The sequence below is a fragment of the Phoenix dactylifera genome, chromosome 9 (genome assembly GCF_009389715.1).
Source record: "Phoenix dactylifera cultivar Barhee BC4 chromosome 9, palm_55x_up_171113_PBpolish2nd_filt_p, whole genome shotgun sequence".
Taxonomy (NCBI): Eukaryota; Viridiplantae; Streptophyta; class Magnoliopsida; order Arecales; family Arecaceae; genus Phoenix; species Phoenix dactylifera.
Genome location: NC_052400.1, coordinates 13,183,860 through 13,205,807, shown reverse-complemented (window position 1 = coordinate 13,205,807; position 21,948 = coordinate 13,183,860). Strand labels below are relative to the sequence as shown.

Genomic DNA, 21,948 nt, shown 5'->3' with positions numbered 1-21,948 from the left:
TTCGAGTTGCACCACAACATATTAAATGCCTCCAATCACCAGGTGCAATGTAGTACTCCAGTGGGTACGATACTATCTCCTCCTTATTTTCAGAAAATGCTTAACTATCACCCTCGTAGACAGCCCTGAAGAATCATGTTTAAGGGCTACTAATGCTTCAGGCTCACTCGAAATTTGAATGAATACTTAAGACCTGGGAACTCGGTGAAGATTTCGGTCTCTCATATTATATTATCACATTAAACCTGTTTCCGTTTTGCCCTTTTCTCTGCAAGCTTCTCAGACTTGGAATGCGTTCCTTGCTAGCGATTACCATTTCAAAATTTTCTTCGTCACTTTGTCTTACAATATAATAAAACACATGTCAAAAAGATAAATAAAGTTTAGGTAGGATGAGATATTTAAGATCTCACGATCAGGTGCAATAAAATCCTTTAAAAGAAGCATATCCGGAGAAAAAGTTTGTGAAAACAGATATTAATGGCTGTTATAACTATTTCATGAAATTATTATATTTATTTCACGGAATCATAGTATATATTAATATCGAATAGTAAGATCACTAGTACACTTAATATTGATTTGGAGAAATAATAGCATTATTTTTCCACATTCGTTATTTTTCATTAAAATGGTAAATAACAGCTGTTATAATAATTACTATTTTAAATCTGAAAAATCTCCTTCTACCTATTTGGACAAATAAAAATACTTGTAACCATTGCAACAGAACAGAACTATGTCATTGGCTATCTGAAGTACGGACTTGGAAATTAACAAACATCAAAGTGGAACTTATACGAAATAAATTTCCTTGGTAATAGGCACGGAATAGACCCTTTCATTGCTCCAGCCTAACCTTTAGCACCCCTGCAACGATTGCCCTTTTTAGGATAAGGTGAAGAACTGCTGCTTCGAAGGTCTAGCACGACCGAACAGAACCTACAATCATGTCTATCAAACAAATAAGGGGGAGAAAGAACCACAATATTCAACATATTTGAAGGACAGAAACAGACTAATTCCAAATTGAACTAAAACCAGAAATCAGATGAGAGTCCGTTTGTGGATTCAGCCATGGATTATGACTGGAATATGCAAATGCCAACCAACCACATTTATCTGGATTTATCAATGCTTTCTGGGCTGCCACTGCAATCATCTCTTGAAACTAGGTGAATCATTGACATAGATACTAAATACTGAACAATGCCTATAGTAAATGAACATAATTTGAATAAAAAAAAAACAGAAGATGATTCAAACATATCTGGGAACTAAACATCTTAAATGTGAAATTCCTCCACTTAACCAGCCAATCAGGATCTTCAGTGCCATCTTGATCCTTCTTCAGCTTACGCTTCTCCCTCGTCTCCTGCGGCGCCGCTGCTGCAGCTGCCGCCGCCTCTGCTGTCTGCCAGATCTGATTGCATCCATGATGCTTACATCATATTCCTCTGAGGGATGATCAACAGTCAAATCAGCAGCAGCACCACCAGCAGTAGCCATGACAGGAACAAGACCATCACCTTCTTCCCTGACCTCAGATACACCAGTAATTCTGTTTTGCCTCCCAAGACGAGCAGCCTCCCGAAGTATCAAATAAATAATACTCCTATTTCCTTCAAATATTCCATTCCCATCATCATCAGTCTCACGTTCACTATCATCCATGTCTATTACATAATCCCCAAACACCACTGCCCTTGGCATCGATGACCTTATTGTACTGAGCACATCTGCCCGCTCATGCTGGTACTCCAGTGCTCTCCATTTCTGTTCATGCGCAGGGTCCACTGCACGAGGCTCTGCAAATGGATGCTCAGCTTCCACATGCTTCTGAAGCTCTTTGTATGTCCCAGTGAATGAGCAATTGTCCTGCATGCAGCTTCTCTTCTTCCTGTTGAGATGTTCTCGTGCTGGTTCCACCACAGTCCATCCCTTCACCTGCCCGCGACATAGAGGGCATGTTAGCTCCATTACCTCAGATTTCTTCCATGCTGACAAACCATGGCTCAGGTTTTGTGCCACAGACTCATCATGAGTGGATATCTCTTTAGCATATGCCTTCTGGAATTGGTCAAGGCAGTTGGAAAAGTGGTAGGTGGTCCCACACATGTAAGGGCGGCAGCCCTTGTCATGAGACGAGCAGAGGAGGAGGACAGCATAGTGTGGGAACTCCATGCATACAGGGCAGATTGCATCTTCCCAGTCCTTCTTCTCTAAGGCCAATGATGCTTTCCTTGGATTTTCCTCCGCTCTTGGATTTTTCCGGTGGAAAGAAGGTAAGGGATATGGAGTTAACCTGACCTTATGAGATGAACGTCGGTGATGGCTTTTGGTACTTCTTGCCATCTTTAGCAAAATCTGGGAATCAAAACATTCAGAATCAACACAAATAAAAAAACAGAGTTTTTTTTGCATATTAGTCCCTAAAATATTCTATATTTGTGTATTAATCCCTATTTTTCCTATATATGTATTTGAATCGCTGAAATCTTGAAACTTATCGTTCATACGCCCCTCAATTAGCTACATGATAATCGAATATTCTCGTTGTATCCTCCTATATCTCCTAGAAATTTTTGTCCCCAATCCTCATACTCAACTGACACCTTAACCCTTGCCCCTCCCCACACTGGTTTCCTGGCACCAAAATCTTGAGCAGAAAAAGGGTGCACCGAACGAGAGGAGGTCAAGTCCAAAGCCTAAGCCGAGGGCATTTTTACCCTTCTGCAAAACTGGATACCCTTAACCAGGGTTCAGTCAAGAGAAACTAGCACAAAGACATATTTGTTCAGAACTTTACTAGGGTTTTTATATAAATATCAAAAAGACAGATTAATAAGGCAAATGTCAGGGATTTAATTGCAAAAACCCTTAAATATATGATAAAAGGAACTAGGAAATCAACTAGGCTGAGTTGCATAAGCGAACGAGAAAATAAAAAGGTTCCCAAGCAATCATTTATCTCACCCAAAGTTAATCAACCCATATAGTAACTATACTATTTACTTGATTCCATTATAATTAGTGGGAAATTAAAAAGCAAATACTGGGAGAAGAATATGATTGGGAGCTTGTCATTATGTCAAACCAATCTAATTCCAACAAGTTCCCACATAACCGATTCAAAAATGAAGAATAGAGGTGCAATTTATTATGACATGATCAACAATATAATGACACACAATGCATGCGGAGTTCACATCCTAATACAGTTCATGTACTAGCAGTCATATAAAATATTAACAGGTATTGTGTAGAAAATTCTGAATGAGTAAATTGGACAAATGGGTACACTATAGCTTGTGATGTTCCGTCTTATTTAAAACATTCATGTTTCAGCCAAAACATTTTATATCGTAGCTTTGGCAAACTGAAATGAGTTGAGGTAAAACGGATACTCCACAATTTTGGATCCATTTGATTCTTGGAGGAACAGTATAAAAAATGAAAAATAGGACCTGGTCAAACCCGTGGTAAATTAGATGAGCAAATGTATGAAGAATATTCAAGTTAAAAATGACGAGAGATAGGTCCATCATGTTTAAGTTGTTCTGAGGGGATATCATTAATCACAGTTTTCCCTATGCACAATGAACAGGATTATGGAAACAACTATCAGATGTTTCACAACAACAACAACAACAACCACTAAAAATGCATTCAAAAAGGCATCAAAGAGTATACCACAACAAAAAAGAGAAAAAGGAAATCAGAAAGATTGAACTTTCACTGTATTTCGGATGATGAACCCTGTTCATTAGGATCACTCAGCAGAGTCAGGTCAATTTCAAGAATAGCAGGTCAAAGTTCTATGAGATTTGTCTAGCCTTACAAAGAATTTGACTTGGGTCTATTAAAACTCAAATGACACAGCAAGTCAAAAAAACCTCACCCAAGTAGTGCAGCCCTTTTTAAAATGATGAATCTAATTTGGCCAAATTGTTGCGATCTTTTCTTCACTTAAACAAGTCCATGAATTTAAAGTTCACTAAATTAAGTATATATGCTGGTAACTTTACATCATGGGTCACAACTTACATAGCTATATAGAGTAGTAGCATAAACAATTAGGTGGCTATTATATCATTTTATTACTTGAAATCTTCAAAAAGGGCATCCAGGTGCAGGGGTCTAGAGGGGGTCACATTTAAGCAGCCTTGCCCTACAGAGAAGCTATTTCTATATTTCAAGCCCGTGACGCCCAGGTCACAGTAGAGCCACCTTAACGTTATGCCAAGACCTACCCTCCATATTATTACTTGAAATCTCTTAATGCTTATATGTAATTAAACACTCAGCCAATCTTTCATTCATTAGATTGGAATAAGCATAAATTTTATATCTATAATATTATCCTCCCGTATATTAAGGATATGTTTCATATGTCAAAGTAGTATTATGTTTCTTAGTTATCATATAATTAGATATGATTAAATAGAAGACTTTAATAATAAAGCTTTAAGTTGGTAACATTATCTTTTACATGATTAATTGGAAAGAGGATAGTACTTTACTTTTGGGCAGTTATTCATTGAAAACTACATGTTTTAATCATCTAAGTAGTTAATCGAGCATGCGGGATTAAAGAAAATATCAAAAGTTATTAGTTATTTTCAATCTATTTAAAGAAATACACATATTATTTCATTTAACAATTTTATTTTAGTTTTCTTCTATTTTGTTTTCTATTCATGATAATTCATCTAATTTACCGTCTTCAAGTGTTAACTTATATTATCTATTCCAGAATTCCATCTCTAACCTGATCCATGTTCAATAACTTGAGTCAGGAAATCAGAAGTAGGCAAGTAAATATTATGACTTTCCTAAACATGCTAATGATCGAATTGATCTTTCATGTTGTCTAAATCATTAAATGATGGCAAGCCCACAGCTTTCTCATCTACAAGATGAAAAACCATACATAAAAGTGTTGATGGTCCCCAAACACAAATTTCTAGATATTAACTAGGAGATTGATGTGGCAAATGAAGTAAGCAAAAATGCTATGGATATTTGCAACTAACCAAACTAAGTTTTTTGGAGATTCTGGAAATGAAATGACAAATGAAAGTTTGTGCACATAATTGGCAGCTTTATTTTGGGGAATAAAAAAGAAGTCCTCAATGGTGCAGTTCAACTGAGATGTTTTTCTATGACAAAGGTTATTGCTAAGATCCTCTACTAAGGGCCATTGAGATAATAGCTACTAAAGTTCTGCATGGCATTGCACCTGTCAAGATCAAGTCAAAACAGTGGAAGTGGCAGACTTCTTACCTTCTTAGTACCTATGAGTCCTTACATACAGTTCTTCGAGACCAACAATTATTTACATATGAAAACTGTAGAGATGATATCTTCATTCTGTAGTTTAGGTGAAATCCAAGCTAAAATCAAGGCCCTTCCAATAGTATCCTAAGGCAATCTATGGTAGAGAGTTTTCTTTCTTATAAAAGGTAACAGAAGTCATGCTAATAAGTGATATAGTCTTAGTGATTGATTCATGTGGATATTGCATTTGGATACTTATGTCTCCCTAGTGAAGTCTATGATTGGCATGAACTTGAGCTAATTTCAAGAACCTTTCAAACTGCTTTAGACAAATCTATTAAATAGCCATTTACTTATCGAGGTAATAAATTTCAAGTAGTGGTTAGTGGATACAAAAGTATCACATCAAAACTCTTGCACCCATGCACAAAATTAAAAAAGGATGGTTGCAAAGGAAACCCCAAAATCAAAAAGGTTAAAACCTTCTTCATAATATATAATAGTACCTCAATAGAGGGTATAAAGACACCGAAAGGAGAAAATAAATGCATATCTAAAATCCAATGTATAGTAGACATTCACAAAATTGTTTATTCTTCTGCCTATGCAATACAGATTTTATTCAAGGCTATTTAAAAATCTAGGAGAAGAATGTTGGAAGCTAAATTGGGTCAATGTATATTATGATGCAACCAAAGCTCCAGAAAATGCCTTAGTTGTTAAATATTGGTAGATATGGCTTGACAGAAAAGCATTCCTTAAAAATCATCTAATGCCACATCCATCAATCAATAGAATACTAAAATCCGAAGGTTTTAGCCAATTTGATTCTTTAGCAAGAAAAAAAGAATCCAAGTTAGCAAGGATTTTTACCCAGTTGGAAAGCTAGTGATAAAGACCAATTAACACTTGAACTATTTTTGATACCCATAGTATTCTCATAAATCATACTAAATAATAACTAAACTTAGTAAAAGTACGAATCCTACAGCCAAGAGTTCATGAGATCAGCTACATAGTTCTAATCTATTTATAGATAGGAAATGTCTAATTGATGACAACTCAAGTTGTTGAGCAACTGGAGTTGCATTAAGCTGAATTTACAACAACTCTAGCTGCAATTGTTCAATTTGATTTAATGCATGTGCAGATGCAAATACTAATGGGAGAAGTGTGGGCAAGAATGTATAGAACTGGAAGAGAACTGCCAAGGTAAAACAAGGAAGAGTGTGGCATTCGCCAAGGGGGGTTGAGTAATGAATGAGGACGCAGAAGAACCACTATTGGAGGGAAAAATGCTGGTTTTGATTCAATTTTTTACATGTAAACTCTCCTAAATATGTGAAAGTGCATGAATTTCCTCCTAAAGTTGTTATTTGCATGTATATCCTTAAAAATATTTCTTTTTGTATGTCTACCTATTAAGAGTATTTCGGTTATTTTTTAATTTTAAACCGCTAATTTCTTAACGGTGATAGATGGTGTGGGCATATATGCAAGAAAAAAGAAAAAAGAAGGGCACACACGCAAAATAAGTATTTTATAAGGGTACATATGCAAATATCAATTTGGAAAGGTATTCATGCAAATTTTAATATTTAGGAGGATATATACGTAAAAAATCCAAATATAAAACCGATAATTAAAATAACTAAACTAAACCTAATTTGAATTAAGCTACATCAAGTAGTGACTTAAATTTATAGAATATATAACTTATGTCAGGTAAACAACTTGATTTATTAGCTTTATCCTTTGTAAACATTTTATGCGCTTCATCTATTGGTGTATACAACTATGATTTGGAAAAAGTATAACAAGAGAAAACTTTCTTAAAACATTTGTAGACATGCAAGCATGAATATGCATATATACATAACTAATACCACATATTGCCATCCATGGACCCCATTACTGAACATGTAAGAAACACAGAAACAATTCAAAATGGCATCCCAAAAGTAATGACTTAACAAGCTCACCCACCACCAAGCTTAAAACCACATCAAGACATAAAAGCACAATTTTAGCGCAAATACAACATAACAACATGCAGTCATGCGCACACATTAACATACATACATGCATATCTTATACCCCATATTCATGTCCCACATGGACTCGTGTACAGAACATCTAAGAGAGAGATTAAAAGAAGCATCTTCAAAACAAATGATATGATAACCCCATCCTCCCCCAAGTGTAAAACCATGTCCCCACATGAAGGCACAATCTTGGTCCAATTACACAAATTGACAGTCAATCAATAATTATATAATCAAATCATTCAACGTATTGGCGAAATACTGCAAAACAACCCAGAACTACATACCACACCTCATCAAGCCTATCTTGTTCCTATTTTCTTTGTAATTATCATAAGTAGGAGTTAATTTTATATGCCTTGAAAACAATCACCGATAGATTGACTTTCTTACTTCTTTAGCACCATTAAGTTATAGTTGCATAAACTAGGAATTATAATAGTTAAGAGGGGGTATAACAAGTTATTAATTCATTGCATACCAGAATGCAAAGGTTTCCAAGGCATATTCGCGTATGCATCTTATGAATCATAAAAAACATCGAGAGGCATTGGCAACACATAATTCTAGATTATTAGAAACAAATAATCAATTCCAAATTTTTAGAAACCACAAATCTAGGGCTAAATGTGTGCTCTTTCCATTGAGCATGTGCACCCTGGAGGTTTTTGCATGAGTAGTGGAATTGTGAACACATATAAACTATCACACCTAGTTAATTGGTGAGTTTTCACGCAATATATAAGAAGTCAAGAGGTCCATTTCCGATTATCCATGAAACAGGGTCATCCTCCTATAATGATGCAGCAATATCATTATGTATCCATACAACTGTAAAGCAAATATCGACATTGACATACATATCTTTTGGTCAGGCAACACTGACTTTAAAACTACCTGCAGTGTTGAGAGGATAACACTCTATTTCAATGTTAGGGGCAATATGACATAGAAATGTCCAAGTGACATTAAAACTTGCACTTTGCAACATTTCATCACTTCATTGAAAGGTGAAACGAGAATGTTATGAAGACAAAATCCAGAAAAAATCCATAATTACTGATCTAGTATGCAATAAAAAAGGATTAAAAAAATACTCACAAATGATGTTAAGACCATGGCATATCATCTCCCTGAAACTACCAAAAGAAACGATCTTGTAACAATTAGAACATTTAATTGTTAAAATTATGAAAGCCAAATGTTTCAATGAATTTTCAAAAAGCTTTAAGCTTTTTGCCTTGCTGAAGATAAGAACGTCATCAATGTAGGCAATTGCAAAATAGGCTAGGGGCTTTATTATCTCATCCATGGCTCTCTGGAACTCTGACTGTGCATTTTTCAATCCAAAAGGCCCATTCTGTCCCAACGGAACGGTACCAGTTGTTTCATACCGGTCCTTTTTTCAGCAATCCAGATTTGCCAAAATCCAAACTTCATTTCAAACATGCTAAAGATCGGGGCGCCAGAAAGATGATGAATTAGAGACATAAAAGGCCGCACATGACCAAGGACTAGTGCTTGGTCGGATGAGTTTCTTCTAAAGAAGATCTTTGATGAAGTTTTCTATTGGCTTCAATCATTTGGATCGCCCTTGACTTGGTTGGTATCTTGCTCTAAAAAAACCCGGAACGATAGGGAAGCTCAAGACTCCATTTATGCCTAGACCAAAACTGGTTTGGAACCAACGAAAAAAAAAACGGTCTTGTCTCGAACTTCTTTGATCCTTGCTTGGATTTCGGGAGTTTGGAGCTGATGTGAAAAACGAAGGGTTTTTTCACATATTTAACCCAATAAATTGCTTCAGTCTTCAACTCAATCTTTCTGATCTTCGAGAGCCTAGGAGGCTCGACGGGAAGAAGACTTTGGTTTCCTTGATTGAGGCTTTCATTCCTATCCTTTCATCATTGAAAATCCGGAACTTCTCCAAAGCAGAGAGGAATGTGGTTCCGAGGAGACAGTCGTGCTCTAGATCCCTTAGTAATACTTAGTCAAAATTCTGGCAAACACGATTCCGGCAAACATGGACATTCCAGACCATATGAGGGATCTGTAAAGGTGCTCCATTCACTGCATAGGCTTTTTCTGAACATTTGTTCCAACATCTTGGAGGGAGACCATGGGATGTAAGCAAAGCCACTCGTAACCTTCGAGCATTATGGTCAAAGAATCTCGCATAACAAAGATGGTTTCTAGTGTTAGGTCAGAAAGGTGACCTATACCTGAACTGAGGCGAGCCTACCGGGTTGGAAAGAAGAATGGAGAAGATGGCCTAGAATAATGCTACGCTTCATAGCCTATTATTTCACACTCAGTGAATTGGTCATTCTCTTATCTTTCCCTGGGAATGACTAGTCTCCTCCTCCCTTATGCCATTGGCTTTATTTATGACTAGAAGACAAAACATAGGCTTTCTTTCAAACAAATACTTAGCAAACATTAAGAGTCATTCAACTTTCCAAAATATCTTTGAGAACCACAAAACAATAACATATGGAGGGGGAAACTCATTAAAGCATTGTTAAAAGGTCATTGTATAAGGGGCCACGCCCCATAAAAAAATAAGTCTTGATGTTTTAACAATTGATAAATGAGATTTGAGGCAATCAATTCTCTTTCCTCTCTCACTCAACATTCTTTTTCTTATCTCCAATAGACTGGCCTTTTAATACCTCCTAAACATAGCTAGACTCCACTTCTCTCCTCTTCTAATCTGGACCCCTTGAAAGCATAAGTCTACACAGTTGGCCTCCTTCCTTGGCCCTCTTTCATTATACCATGTTTGAATCATCTGCTGCTGTTACTTTCTTTTCTTTATGTTCTTCTGTTACATGTAATACAAAAACAGAGATGTGCTCCCCCTCCTGCTTCCCTGTTTCACATTCCTTTCTTTTTCCTTCACATGTTCTTCGTCATAACCTTTTTTAATTTTGTGTTTGCCTTTGATACTATCATCTGCCAAAAGAAGCACTGCTGACAGAAGACTAATTCCATTTCGCATCCTTTCTCAATCTCCATCTTCGTACCTCTCATCCACTCATCCTTGCTTCATGAAATGTTTCTTGATTAATAATTTTTTCACCCAGATAAGCATGGAAAATTACCACAAGAAAGCATGTGAACATCAGTAGAAGGCTATATTCTCTAAAATGCTTCTTAACCTGAAAATTAACATAACTTTTCATGCCCTTAACCTAAACCATTGTCCTACACAATCTTTAAATTTTCAACATGATAGAACAGTTCATTTCTATCCTAAATCCTGGAAATGAGATTCTAAAGCCTAGGACTGAAGTCAAGCCGTTTTGATCAAATGTGTGATAGGCACGGTGAAAATATTGTTGGATAGACCTTACTTTTTGAGTGGCATAGTCTCATAAAAAGTAACCAAAAAACTTGCTCAACATCCTTAGAGGTAACAAAAGATACGTATATGAATAAGTCATGCTAGACTTAGAAAGAGAAGTTGTAGAAAACAATTTTGAAGGAAGAATGGATGTATGTAGACTAGAGAAACCACCATAGAAAAAGCCTTGAAAAGATTTGTACAGTTGTTCTCTCAAACAAAACTGTCATTTCTATCAACTCAAGATTCATGCAGTCTATCCACTTGAGTATTTGCATCTTTTTATTGTTCTCCACAATCCAATGCGTCAAACATGAGCATATTACATGCAAAGATCTCTATACGCATGTACCAAGCTGTATGTAAGGCTAAAAAACTTAACAATAAACAGTAAAATATTGCAAGCATCGATTGCTCTCCATGCTGTTAACTCGACGTTATTTGACAAGATCGAAACACATAGACTTTCATCTGAAAGTAACTACAACTTGACCCCACCATTGCCTCATAACCATTAGAAATATAACTAGCAAATGGTCAATATCTAAGCCACGAAGCATCTAGCGAACCATAGAAAGCATCAATATTTTCCATTCTTTCCGAAGAAAAACATGAACCCTAGAACAAATTGTCTAGTACCTGAATACCCCACAGCAGGTGATTGTCAAAAGTTCCCTTCGATAACTTTTCCAAGAAATCCACTTCATACCTCCATTAACTTTTACTGGGCAGAGAGAGAGAAAGAATAGCAAATGATCCGATGAGGCCATGGACACAATCTCAAGCACGAACAAGAATAACATTTCTTGGACTAATTTCCCAAAATTGGCTATTAAAACTGCTTCTCCGAATACCTAGCACAATCTATTTTCAAGAAAACCTGCCCCACTAAAAATAAAAAAACAAACCAAGATAAGGGTAAGCATATAATATAATAAAATCCAACAATATTTCGCCGTCGAAAAAAAAAAGAATATCGGATCAAAAGTGACCGAGACAATCGCATAGGCCATATGGCAAACAATTGCGCATATAAATTAAATTAATAGTAACATATTGAAAAAAATAGCCCATCCACGTCTCCTATCAAGATTGATTACTTTCTTTCTTGAACCTCAGAAAGTATAAAAGACAGCGGATTGAGGTCATTGGTGAGACTAGGGTGCACTTGATACGAATTGGGGGAAATATAAGTGTAACCTAGCCGTAGAAATCGTTAGAAACCGAAAAAGGAAAAGGGGCAGAGGTCGAATACCTTGGAGGACAAGCACGAAAGAGGGGATGGATGGTGAGGAGTAGGGCGGTGGAGATCGAAGGGCGCGGCGGCGGAGGGTGGGGGCCTGTCCCTTTTCCGACGGGAGCGGGGATTGTGAAATGGGGGATTTGGGGGAGATGAGGTTGAGGCCACGTTTTTATATCGCCTCGTGTTCGTGACTTCGTGAGCTCGGGAAAGCGGAGGGGAGGGTACGGACGCTTGTTGGTTACGCCATCTTGAGGAGACGAGATACGGCGTTTTGTTTGAAGACTTTGGGTCGCTCCGAGAGGAGACCCAAAATGACACCAACAATACATGGTAGACTTTGAGATTCGTACATGTCTCACAACTGCTGGACGTATCATTAAATATTTGAATCTCAAAGTCCATAAGAGCAGAGCAGGTTGTAGTGAAAATTCAAATTTTCTACGAATAATGGATCTAGATTAGGCTTTTAACCTTAATATGAGAAATCCAGCTGGAAGGCGATGTGATTTACCTCTCGCATGTAGCATCGAAGAATAGAATAGGCAATTAGAGCAAGGTGTAAAAGATGCATATATTTGGCATATATGGATGGTTGTGATTTCTCATATATGGTTTAAATTTTTGTCTCCAATTTTTCTTAAACACTTTCTTTTCCATTTTCTAATTTTGTGTATGTTATTCTTATTCTGGAAAGTTGCACTTCTTTTATTTCTTTCTTTCAAAGTAAATAGTTATTTAAAAAGTATATTTGGTAAAAATGTGAAAGTGCAATTGTTTATAGAATGTATATATGTAATAAAAAAAACTCTATGTCAACTTTAGATACTCAAAATTGAGATCTTTTCCATTGTATGTAACTAGTCTTCCATATTTGCATAAAATACATAGAATAGAAATATTGTTTGTTATAATTTTCTAGATATATTGGTTTCCACTTTACCAAAAAAATTTCATGTGAGTTACTAAAAAGATGAATTTAGAGGCACTAGACTCAAACATAACTTTTTTTAAAAAAAAAAATACAAATGATACAAAAGCTACTCTTACGCCAAAGGAAGAAGCCTTTATTGAATGGTTGCATTCCTAATAATTGATTAGATCAACTCCAGTGTATATAAATTAACATATCTTTTCTAATACTTTAATATTATATTTTTTGTGGGTCTCTTGTTGGGGCCAGTAGACTCATGCGAAATAAATACAAATTAGTATAGCGCAATGCTGAGCACATATGAGACTATGAGAAGAAACGTAGATAGAAGATGGTCATGATTTCTTCAATTTTTTAAATAATTTGTGCAACTTGAAATATAACATCTACTTTTACTTGTGCATTCCTTTCTAGTTTTCTCTTTGAATGAGAATTAGATTAGAAATATATATTTATTGAAAAAGAAGCATGGATTGTGGGCCTAATTCTTGGGCCAACATCCCATGAGTCAATGGTGACAGCTCATCCTGTTTGAAGTCAAATGTAGAATAGAATAGGTAGCTTCGTGGTCCTTCATTTATAAAATAACAGGCGGGATATTGAACGACTCACCTAAAGAATTTGCACTACTAAAACAGTAAATTTATTACTTATTGAAATTCGCTGCTGGTCTAGTAGGACAAAATTTTTTAATCATTGGTGCATGCTACGTTGGATCAAAAATATGTGGAACCTCATCATCTTTCTTGCACTAAATCTCTAGGTAGTCTCTCCTACAAAACCTTTGTAAATACTCATAATTTTATGTATCTAAATATTTCATAAATCATAACTATCATGTTAGAGCGGCTAGTGTTCTAAAACTTGCACACAAGTCCAATACACACATACATACATGCATGCATGCATACATGCATACATACACACATACATACATATATATACATACATATATAACACACACACATATAGATACATACATACATACACACACATACATACATACATGCATACATACATATGTGTGTGTATGTATGTGTGCGCGCGCGTGTATGTGTGTGTATGTATGTATGTAGGTAGGTAGGTACGTACGCGTACGTACGAATGAATGTTTGTATGTACACACGTATCATATCTTTACCATTTTCAACATAAAATCAATAAATGACTCCTAAAGTAAATAAGTTATACTGCTAATTATGATTTACAATGTGTTTTTTTGAATCCTACCTCATGCTGCGATGATGAAATTTCTTTAATTATCTTAATTTATGCTCCAATAAGCATCGGCTTATTTTACTTATATTATTCAGATCTTTTATTACGATATGCTTTGTTCCTACAAACGCCACAAGATTGGGAACCTCATAACTGAAGACATGTCAAAGATTTGCCTCGACAGTTCTATTTTTTTCTGATTCTTGCGGCTTTAGTATTTTCCGCTGGAGACAAATATGATCATGAATCCACTCGGTGTAGCGTAGACTAGAAAATTCCTGGTAAAAGCAAGGGAAGGCCAGGGTAATTGAATCGAGAGATGCATATAAGAATTCTAGGGCTCGTTTGGTTCGCGGAAAAAGAAGGGGGGAAAGTGTGGTCAACGGGAAAGTAATGAGATGCCTCTTGTTTGGTTGGAGTTTTCAAAGGAGAGAGAAGGGAAAGTTGTATTCCCATGGGAATGTGATTCCCACATTTCATGGAAAAGTCTTTCCCATGAGAAACATGGGAAAGTTACTTTCCCATGAGGCGGGAATCACTCCATTTTTACTTTTTTCCAAAAAGTCCCTTCAGCATTAAAGAAGCATTAAAGAGGCATTAAAAACCTAATTTTTATTAAGGGCATAATAGTAATTATATATAACTTTCTTAGGAAAGTGGATGGCCAACCAAACATAAGCACATTGGAAATTTGTCACTTTCCCATGGTCAACCAAACATGCCAAAAGTACTTTCCTAGGCATTCTCTTCCTAGGAATTTGTTTCCCAGGAATCATGTTCCTAGGAAAGAAAATGCTTCCTGCGAACCAAACGAGCCCCTAATGGCTCTTGGATCGAGACTTCGAGGAAGGGATAGATGTAGCCAAAAAAGTGATAGCTTCTATGGAGGTTATTGATAATTCCAGATATATAGGTCAGCGGACTCATCAAGCACTGTCTTTTTCTTGCATGGAGTGATCAAGATGAAAAGATTATTAGCAATGGGAAAATATTTTACTTCTTCCAGCCATTTCATAGCACAATTAGAAGCATCTACCCCTCGGGGGAAGTCCTAGTTCTTCATGGCGTCACTCAGTGTGCCTCGTTCTATGCTGATCTCCGATGTTGTCTGATCTGGAATCTTGATCTTATTCACTCTCCCACCGCACCGAATTTTACACTCAATGTGGCAAGCCAGACCACTACAAATCCTACAGAATTACTCATTTTTTGGAAAAAGAAATGCGAGGAAGCTAATAATAGCTTTACATTGGTGGAGATATTTTTAAGCTTTCCCATTATCTCTTGTTATATGTCTTTAGTCACCAAAAAGTAAGTCCAATTAATTTAGCATCACTTTATTTCTAAAATTTTTACAACTAGAAAAATTAAAAAAATATATTTCTATTTTTTCAAATTTTAAAATATAAACATGTTCAGATATAATTAATTCTTTTTAATATTAAGGTGGTGGTAGTGTTGACAAAAGTAACGAAGGTGGTGGTAGTGTTGGTAGCTAGGGGGATAGTATGTGGAGGAGGTGTTAATGGCAATGATATTGTGGTAAGATAATAATGATAGTGGTTGTGGAGGCGACAGTGGTGATGATAGGGGCCGACGATGCAGCCAAGTTATAAGCGATGAGGATAATAATGGTATAGTAGTGACGGCGACGACTGATGGTGGCATGGTGAAGGAAGTAGCAACAATGATGATAGTAATAGCAATGGTAGTATTGCAGAGGTGACAACAGTTGTCACGGAGATGATGATGGCGGTGGTGGCTGAGGTTCACGATAGCTGTGGTGGAGATGATGTTTATCATCATGGTAAAAAAAATGATTTTCTCATTTTTAAATACTAAAAATAATAATTCCTTATTTTTAAAAAATAATAAAAATATTTTTTAAAAAATAAAATCAAGCAATAACATCAAATATATTTCTATCTCATTTTTAGTGAATTTATTTTTAAAATAAAAATGCCAAAACAACCCTAAAATTGAATACTTATATACAATGACAGGTAATCTCACTTTTACTCTAGTGTGCGATATTTTTTGATTTCTTCATCATCATTACCAATAAGCCGAGGCTGCCAGGAAAGCACACTCAACTTTCCACCAAAACTCAACTTAGACCCCACAACCTCTCTCTCTCTCTCAGTTGTCTGGTTTCGTCGTGGATACGGAACGTAGACATGTGACCCTTCGACAATTGAATCGTTTTCCACAAGGGTTAATGCGCCGGCAAAACTCACGTGCAAGCTTAGCGGCCATATGGTGGCATGAGGTCGACCTTGCACTTGCACGGGACGCGTGAACGGCTCTCCTCATTTTCCACGCACGTGGTGGACTCGGAGGCCCTACCCTTCCTCTTAACAAGAAGCCGAAGATCGTTATCGAGACGGTCACCTATTGATCAATGAGATTCGCAGACTGATCAAAAAAATAAAGTCCTTGCGGGTAGCACACGTATTTTAAAAGACAAACAGAGCTGCAGACTGAATTGCTTCCTTCGTTGTCCGGCACTTCGAAGAATTCATATGGACCACGACTGCTGAGATTCCTTCTTCGTTGTATCATTTTCTTTTTTTTAATTTAGCTGGCTGTACCCACTTAAAAGCTATATGATTGTTATTTTACACCACCCTTGTTAATTGAATGAGATTTTGATGCTGTATGAAGTAATAAATTTATTGTATTATTTTCAAATTTTTTGTTGTTACAACCTCTTCTGCTAGATAAAGCAACATTACTTGACACTTCTCAACCATCGTCTGTTGAATGTTCGACCATCTTTATGCAAAAATTAAATTTTTAGCTGACATGAGATTTGGATTACTGTGTGTACTATTCAAGGAGAAAGCCTTCAGGTCAGGTTCTCGTTTGCAAGATGAGCGGCTCTTGTTTTTTTTTTTCTTTTCTTTTTCTTTCTTTTCCTTATCTTAAGGTTGTAGTTGAACGCTTTCTAAAGAGTTCTAAGACATGGCATTTAATTATCAAAAAAGTTACACTGTCTCAATGTTTCTCTCATGCACAATCTCGCATTGGTTTAACTAGAAAGAAAGAGAGCAACCATCTGAAGTAATATGTGGGCTCTCTCTTCTTCCTTCTAACATGTTTTTAACTCTTATTTTACATGCTCATCTCAAACACAAGAGGCATTAGTTTGATACATGTCCATTATTCTATCCACTATTTTCTATAGTCAAAAAAGCTTACTATATATGCATTGCACATGTAAAGTTCTCGTATATATAAGCGGCCATTAGTTTGATTTTTATGGAATGGCAACTATATAATGGTTGTTATATATCGATCAATAATATAATGAAAGGCTTTTGAAATTTTTCTAGGAAGCTAAAAAAATGGATTTTACATGTTTGATTGACTATGGAAAACTTGAACATAATAGAATGGATTATATTTAGTCAAGCATCTATTTAATTCTCTAGAAAAGTTACGTAGAATACATGTTATATCTTTAATATAGAAAAAGAATTTATCCCTCTCCAGAAATATGCTCCATCCAGATGCAAGACATATTGGATGAGATAGAGAAATGTTCGTCAAAATCTGACTTAGGTATATATTTATGAAGTACTTTGTAGAGAACAAATACAAACTCCTCTCACTTCACTTGTATGAAAATATTTATCCTTAGAATATCACTGCATATATAATGATTTGAGGATATTGTTCTCTAATTCGTAATAGTAGTTAATGATATTTCAAAACGGTCCCTTTAACGTTTCCATACTTTAATTTCTTTGGTTTTAGATTAAGTATGATTGTTTGCTGTTATACATCAATAACTAAAAAGGAGCGGCAAGATATGATCATCATAGTGGTTAAAGTTTAGAGAAGTTAGTGGTAATTTATCGATTTTCCTCTTGATGAAAATAGCATAATTTTAAAATGGTTGTGCGCGTAGCTATCAGAAAGAGAGATGCTTATGTGCAATATCTACAGCTTTTTATATCAATTATTATAAAGAAATGAAAATTATATGTATTCATTATCTAAAATCGAGAGAACTGTTACAGCATGACTCGGATTTAACCATGGGCACTCTTTTCTAATGACTTGCTTTCAAGGGAGATATAAGATTCTAATTCTGGGTATTTATTGCTTCAGCAAGATGCCGACCTTAATTGCGCCCAGTCTTTTTTTATTTTTTTTTGGTATACCGGCTCCTCACACCAAATAAATATGAGTACAATCAACAAAATTAGAAGAAAAAAAAGCTATCTAAGCGAGTTGGGAACGTCCGCCTGGTTCACCCAGAGGAAGCCTAGAGTGATGCGCCGCGTAGAAGGCCACCCAGTCAGCGGCTGTGCTTGTCTCTCAAAAAACATATGCGGTCCTAAAAGCGCCATAGTCCTCGGTCATCCACCATATGTCTTGGATCAGAAAGAACCCATCCACCACGGTATGCCGCTCGCTGATCCTCTCGATCACAAAGGTCGAGTCACTTTCCAGATAAATATACTCGGTACTTAGAGTGCGCTGTGCGTAGACGACACCCTCCCATGCCGCCCGCAACTCCTCTCCACTAACCAAGGTGTCGTAGATTCGACACCCACCAGCCGCCACAAATATGGAGTGGTGGTCTCTGATCACAAATACAATCTATCCCCTAGCGCCGTACTCTGCAACACTGCCATCAAAGTTCACATTAAAAAAACTAGAGGGTGGGAGCTCGCAAGAAACAAGAATAAATCTGGTCACTGACTCAACTGGATGAGAGACCTAGATGTCCTTAGTCATCTCAGGAAACCAAAATGGTGCACTGCTGATAACCTCTTATGCATGAACTAGTGTTCTAGCCGCCGCCACCTTCGGATGCGGCCGCCTATCCTCAAAGATCCACGCGCTTCTATCCAGCTAAATATAGTAGGCCAAATAAATACACCCGACTCCCCACTCCACTATATCTGACCTCCTCGCATGCGTTCTCAGGTGAGTAAGCAACACCCCGAGCGGGGACCCACCCTGCCCGATGACCGGGGATATCACGGCGTACCACCAAATCTAGGCCGCCCGCGGGCGGCCAAGTCCCTATTCGACGCCCACCAATCCTGGACGTAGCGTACCAATTAATCGGGGAGAGATAATTTGCAGTACTTTTTATATAAATAAAGTCCCCCATTGATAAATTTATTAATCTTTTTGTACGTGCAACTTCTTGTTCTTGTCACGTTCAAAGTTCACGGGGAGTCTATCTCGAAGACTATATTCATGAGCCCCTTGGATACCTATAAAGTAGGAGTCTCAGATGTCTACATTGCATTTTTGCTTGACCATTGGGTGGTCCTCCTTAAATTTTTTTCGTGCAACTAAGCCAACTCTTTGCACTATTCATCGGGATGGCATGCATGTAGGTGCACCACATGCAAAATTATATACTGCTCTATCTGGTGGTGCGCCATACCGACCATAACTGCTCGTTTCTCTGATGGTTCATTGCTATCGGCACTTAATAAATAAAATTAGAAATAAGCAGCTACAACTATGGTTGGTATGATGTACCATCATACAGTGCATATGATGTAGAATATAATTTTTTCTACCATGAGGACAAATAAATATCTAGATAATATAACATGATTAACTGGTGTATTCTCTAGCCATTGCTATGGTGGTTTTATGAGGTCTTTTAAAGGTTGAGCTTTGCAACATTTTTCTAAAAAATGATTACAATTATGATTCTTTGCAAAATAACTTTGTCATAAAATATAATGTATCTTTGTTTGTTAAATCTTATGTTTAAGATTTTATGAAATGTGATGTTTTATGAATAAATGCATGTTTTTCTTAGAACCTAATATATCACATTTTGAACAAAATTTAAAATAAGCTGGTGCATTATAAAAATATTTTTTATATATTTTTAATAAATAAAATTAAAATAAATTATTTTTTAAAACAATGATCTGCTTTTGAAAAATTAGGATAAAATTAGTTTGATTCCAAATTTTCTATATTTATTTCTCAAGAAAATAGAGAATAGTCTCATATTGTCTTGTTAGATGGTAAACTCACTCTAATGCCCCCCTCAAATGCTCTTTGGAACACATTTGGTTTGCTGAAAGAATAGGAGAAAAGTTTGGTCAAAAAAAAAAAATAACAGAATGACTTATGCTTGGTTGGAGTTTCAAATGAGAGAGATGAAAATATAATCTTTTTATAGAAATAAGTTTTTCACCTTCTATAGAAAATATAGACACATGTAGAACAAAAAAAATTCTGTTTCCCACGGACCAAGAACTAAAATAAAATCCTTTTTCTAGAAATGCATGGCTTATTTTTTTTTTCTTCTAGTCATTTTATTAAGAATATAAAAGATATTTTACATAATATTCTTAGATGACATGGCATAAAATCAATCCATCTATTATGGGTCGATATCTAGCAAGCAATTCCAAATGGATTTGAATTTTGGGCGGTTACAATTATGCAATTAAGAGGATCTAAAAATGGAAGAATGGTTATGGCTCATAAGTAAGGAATTATAGCTCATCCCTTGATTTTCGCTACTAATTATAATGGATCCTTGCTCAAGGGACCCCAAAGGAAGGGCCTCTAATAGCTAGAAACACTTATAGTGAGAGGTACTCACAGCTCAAAGCTCTCATGGTGTGAGGCTTTCAAGACTCATCCATCATTTTGCTCTTTTTTTTTTAAGAAGATCAGTAGGTCTATGAGTTGCTAAGGCCGTGGTGAAAAACCGTGGTTAAGGAGAGAAGGCTGAAATGAAGGCTAAGACCAAGGTGAAGGTTAGGGGCAAGTGGAAGACCAAGATTGAAGTGTAGTTCGAGACTGAGGTAGCCAAGGTTGAGGTGAGAAGACTGAGGTGAAGCCTAAATCCAAGCTATCAAGCTCGAGGCCGAGGTGAGGAACTCCAGGCTGAGCTCCCAAAGTTGACCAGAAGGCCGACCTAAGAAGGTCAAAATAAAAAAGCCGGCATGAGAAGGCCAACTTGAAAAATTAAGAAAAAAGGCCGAGGTGAGAAGGCCGAAGTGAAAAGATCGAGGTAAGAAGGTCGAGGTGAGAAAGTTGACTTAAGAAGGCTGACCTGAGAAGGCCGAGGTAAAAAGGCCAAGATGCAAGCTGACGAGAGAAGGCCGACAAAAAAAAAGACAATATTTTATAATAATCTTTTCTCTTGTACTTGCTATTTTTCTATTATTGTTCCATAGTTTTTCTGACTTAGGTACCGAGGGGCTCAGCCGGAGTCAATCCGGCAAGTCTTTTTCTTCTTTTTTGTACAGATCAGCGTCTCTCTACGTATTGACTGATGCCCTCTAAATCTCTATAGTCGGACATAATTTTGGCGTCAATATTAGAAAAATAAATACTTAACCAAATATAAGTTATTTTGAAAAATATAATTTTTATATTTTTTCTATGATCAATGAGATATATCAAATTTTTTTTTTTCAGACATAACATATTTATGCACCAATTTTTCCTTGAAACATATACTCAAGGGAAGTAAAAATTTTTAATAAACCAAGTGAGTCCTCCTTTTTTTTTTTTTTTTTTGGTCAAAAGCGGCATTTCATTTTATATAACTCTAATGTGCGTACAATTTGCCAGATCAAGTGAAAGTAAACAGGACAATAGGTGTGAAATACAAGCTAAGCTTGTTCAGATGACCTCTCCGAAATGCCGGATAACATAAGAGGCGATCCAGTCGGCTATACTTTTAGTCTTCCGATACACATGAGCTATCTAGTAGGAGGTCAACTCCCTCACCAATCTGTGGGTGTCTTGTATCAATCGGTAGCCATCCTCATACCTGTCCGCTCCCCGAATCTAGTCAATCACCATGGAGGAGTCATCCTCTAGGCATAGACAGTCGGCCCCCGACACCCGTCTCGCATACATACCCTTCCAGGCT

General features: G+C 36.5%; 1 protein-coding gene across 3 annotated transcripts; it reads right to left on the bottom strand.

The window, feature by feature from the left end:
* Positions 1–997: 997 nt before the first annotated feature.
* On the bottom strand, positions 998–12,136 carry LOC103701838. 3 transcript variants are annotated; one of them, XM_039130103.1, is made up of 3 exons: positions 11,927–12,121; positions 8,427–8,464; positions 998–2,367 (listed from the first exon to the last, which is right to left on the bottom strand). In XM_039130103.1, the coding sequence occupies exons 2-3, from the start codon at positions 8,442–8,444 to the stop codon at positions 1,351–1,353; spliced, it is 1,035 nt and encodes a 344-aa protein (XP_038986031.1). In that variant the 5' UTR covers positions 8,445–8,464; positions 11,927–12,121; the 3' UTR covers positions 998–1,350. The 3 variants fall into 3 exon arrangements, with proteins under 3 accessions (XP_038986031.1, XP_038986032.1, XP_008782260.2); XM_039130104.1 differs by lacking the exon at positions 8,427–8,464 and adding an exon at positions 11,311–11,395 and having other exon boundaries at positions 11,927–12,120; XM_008784038.4 differs by lacking the exon at positions 8,427–8,464 and having other exon boundaries at positions 11,927–12,136.
* Positions 12,137–21,948: the final 9,812 nt, after the last annotated feature.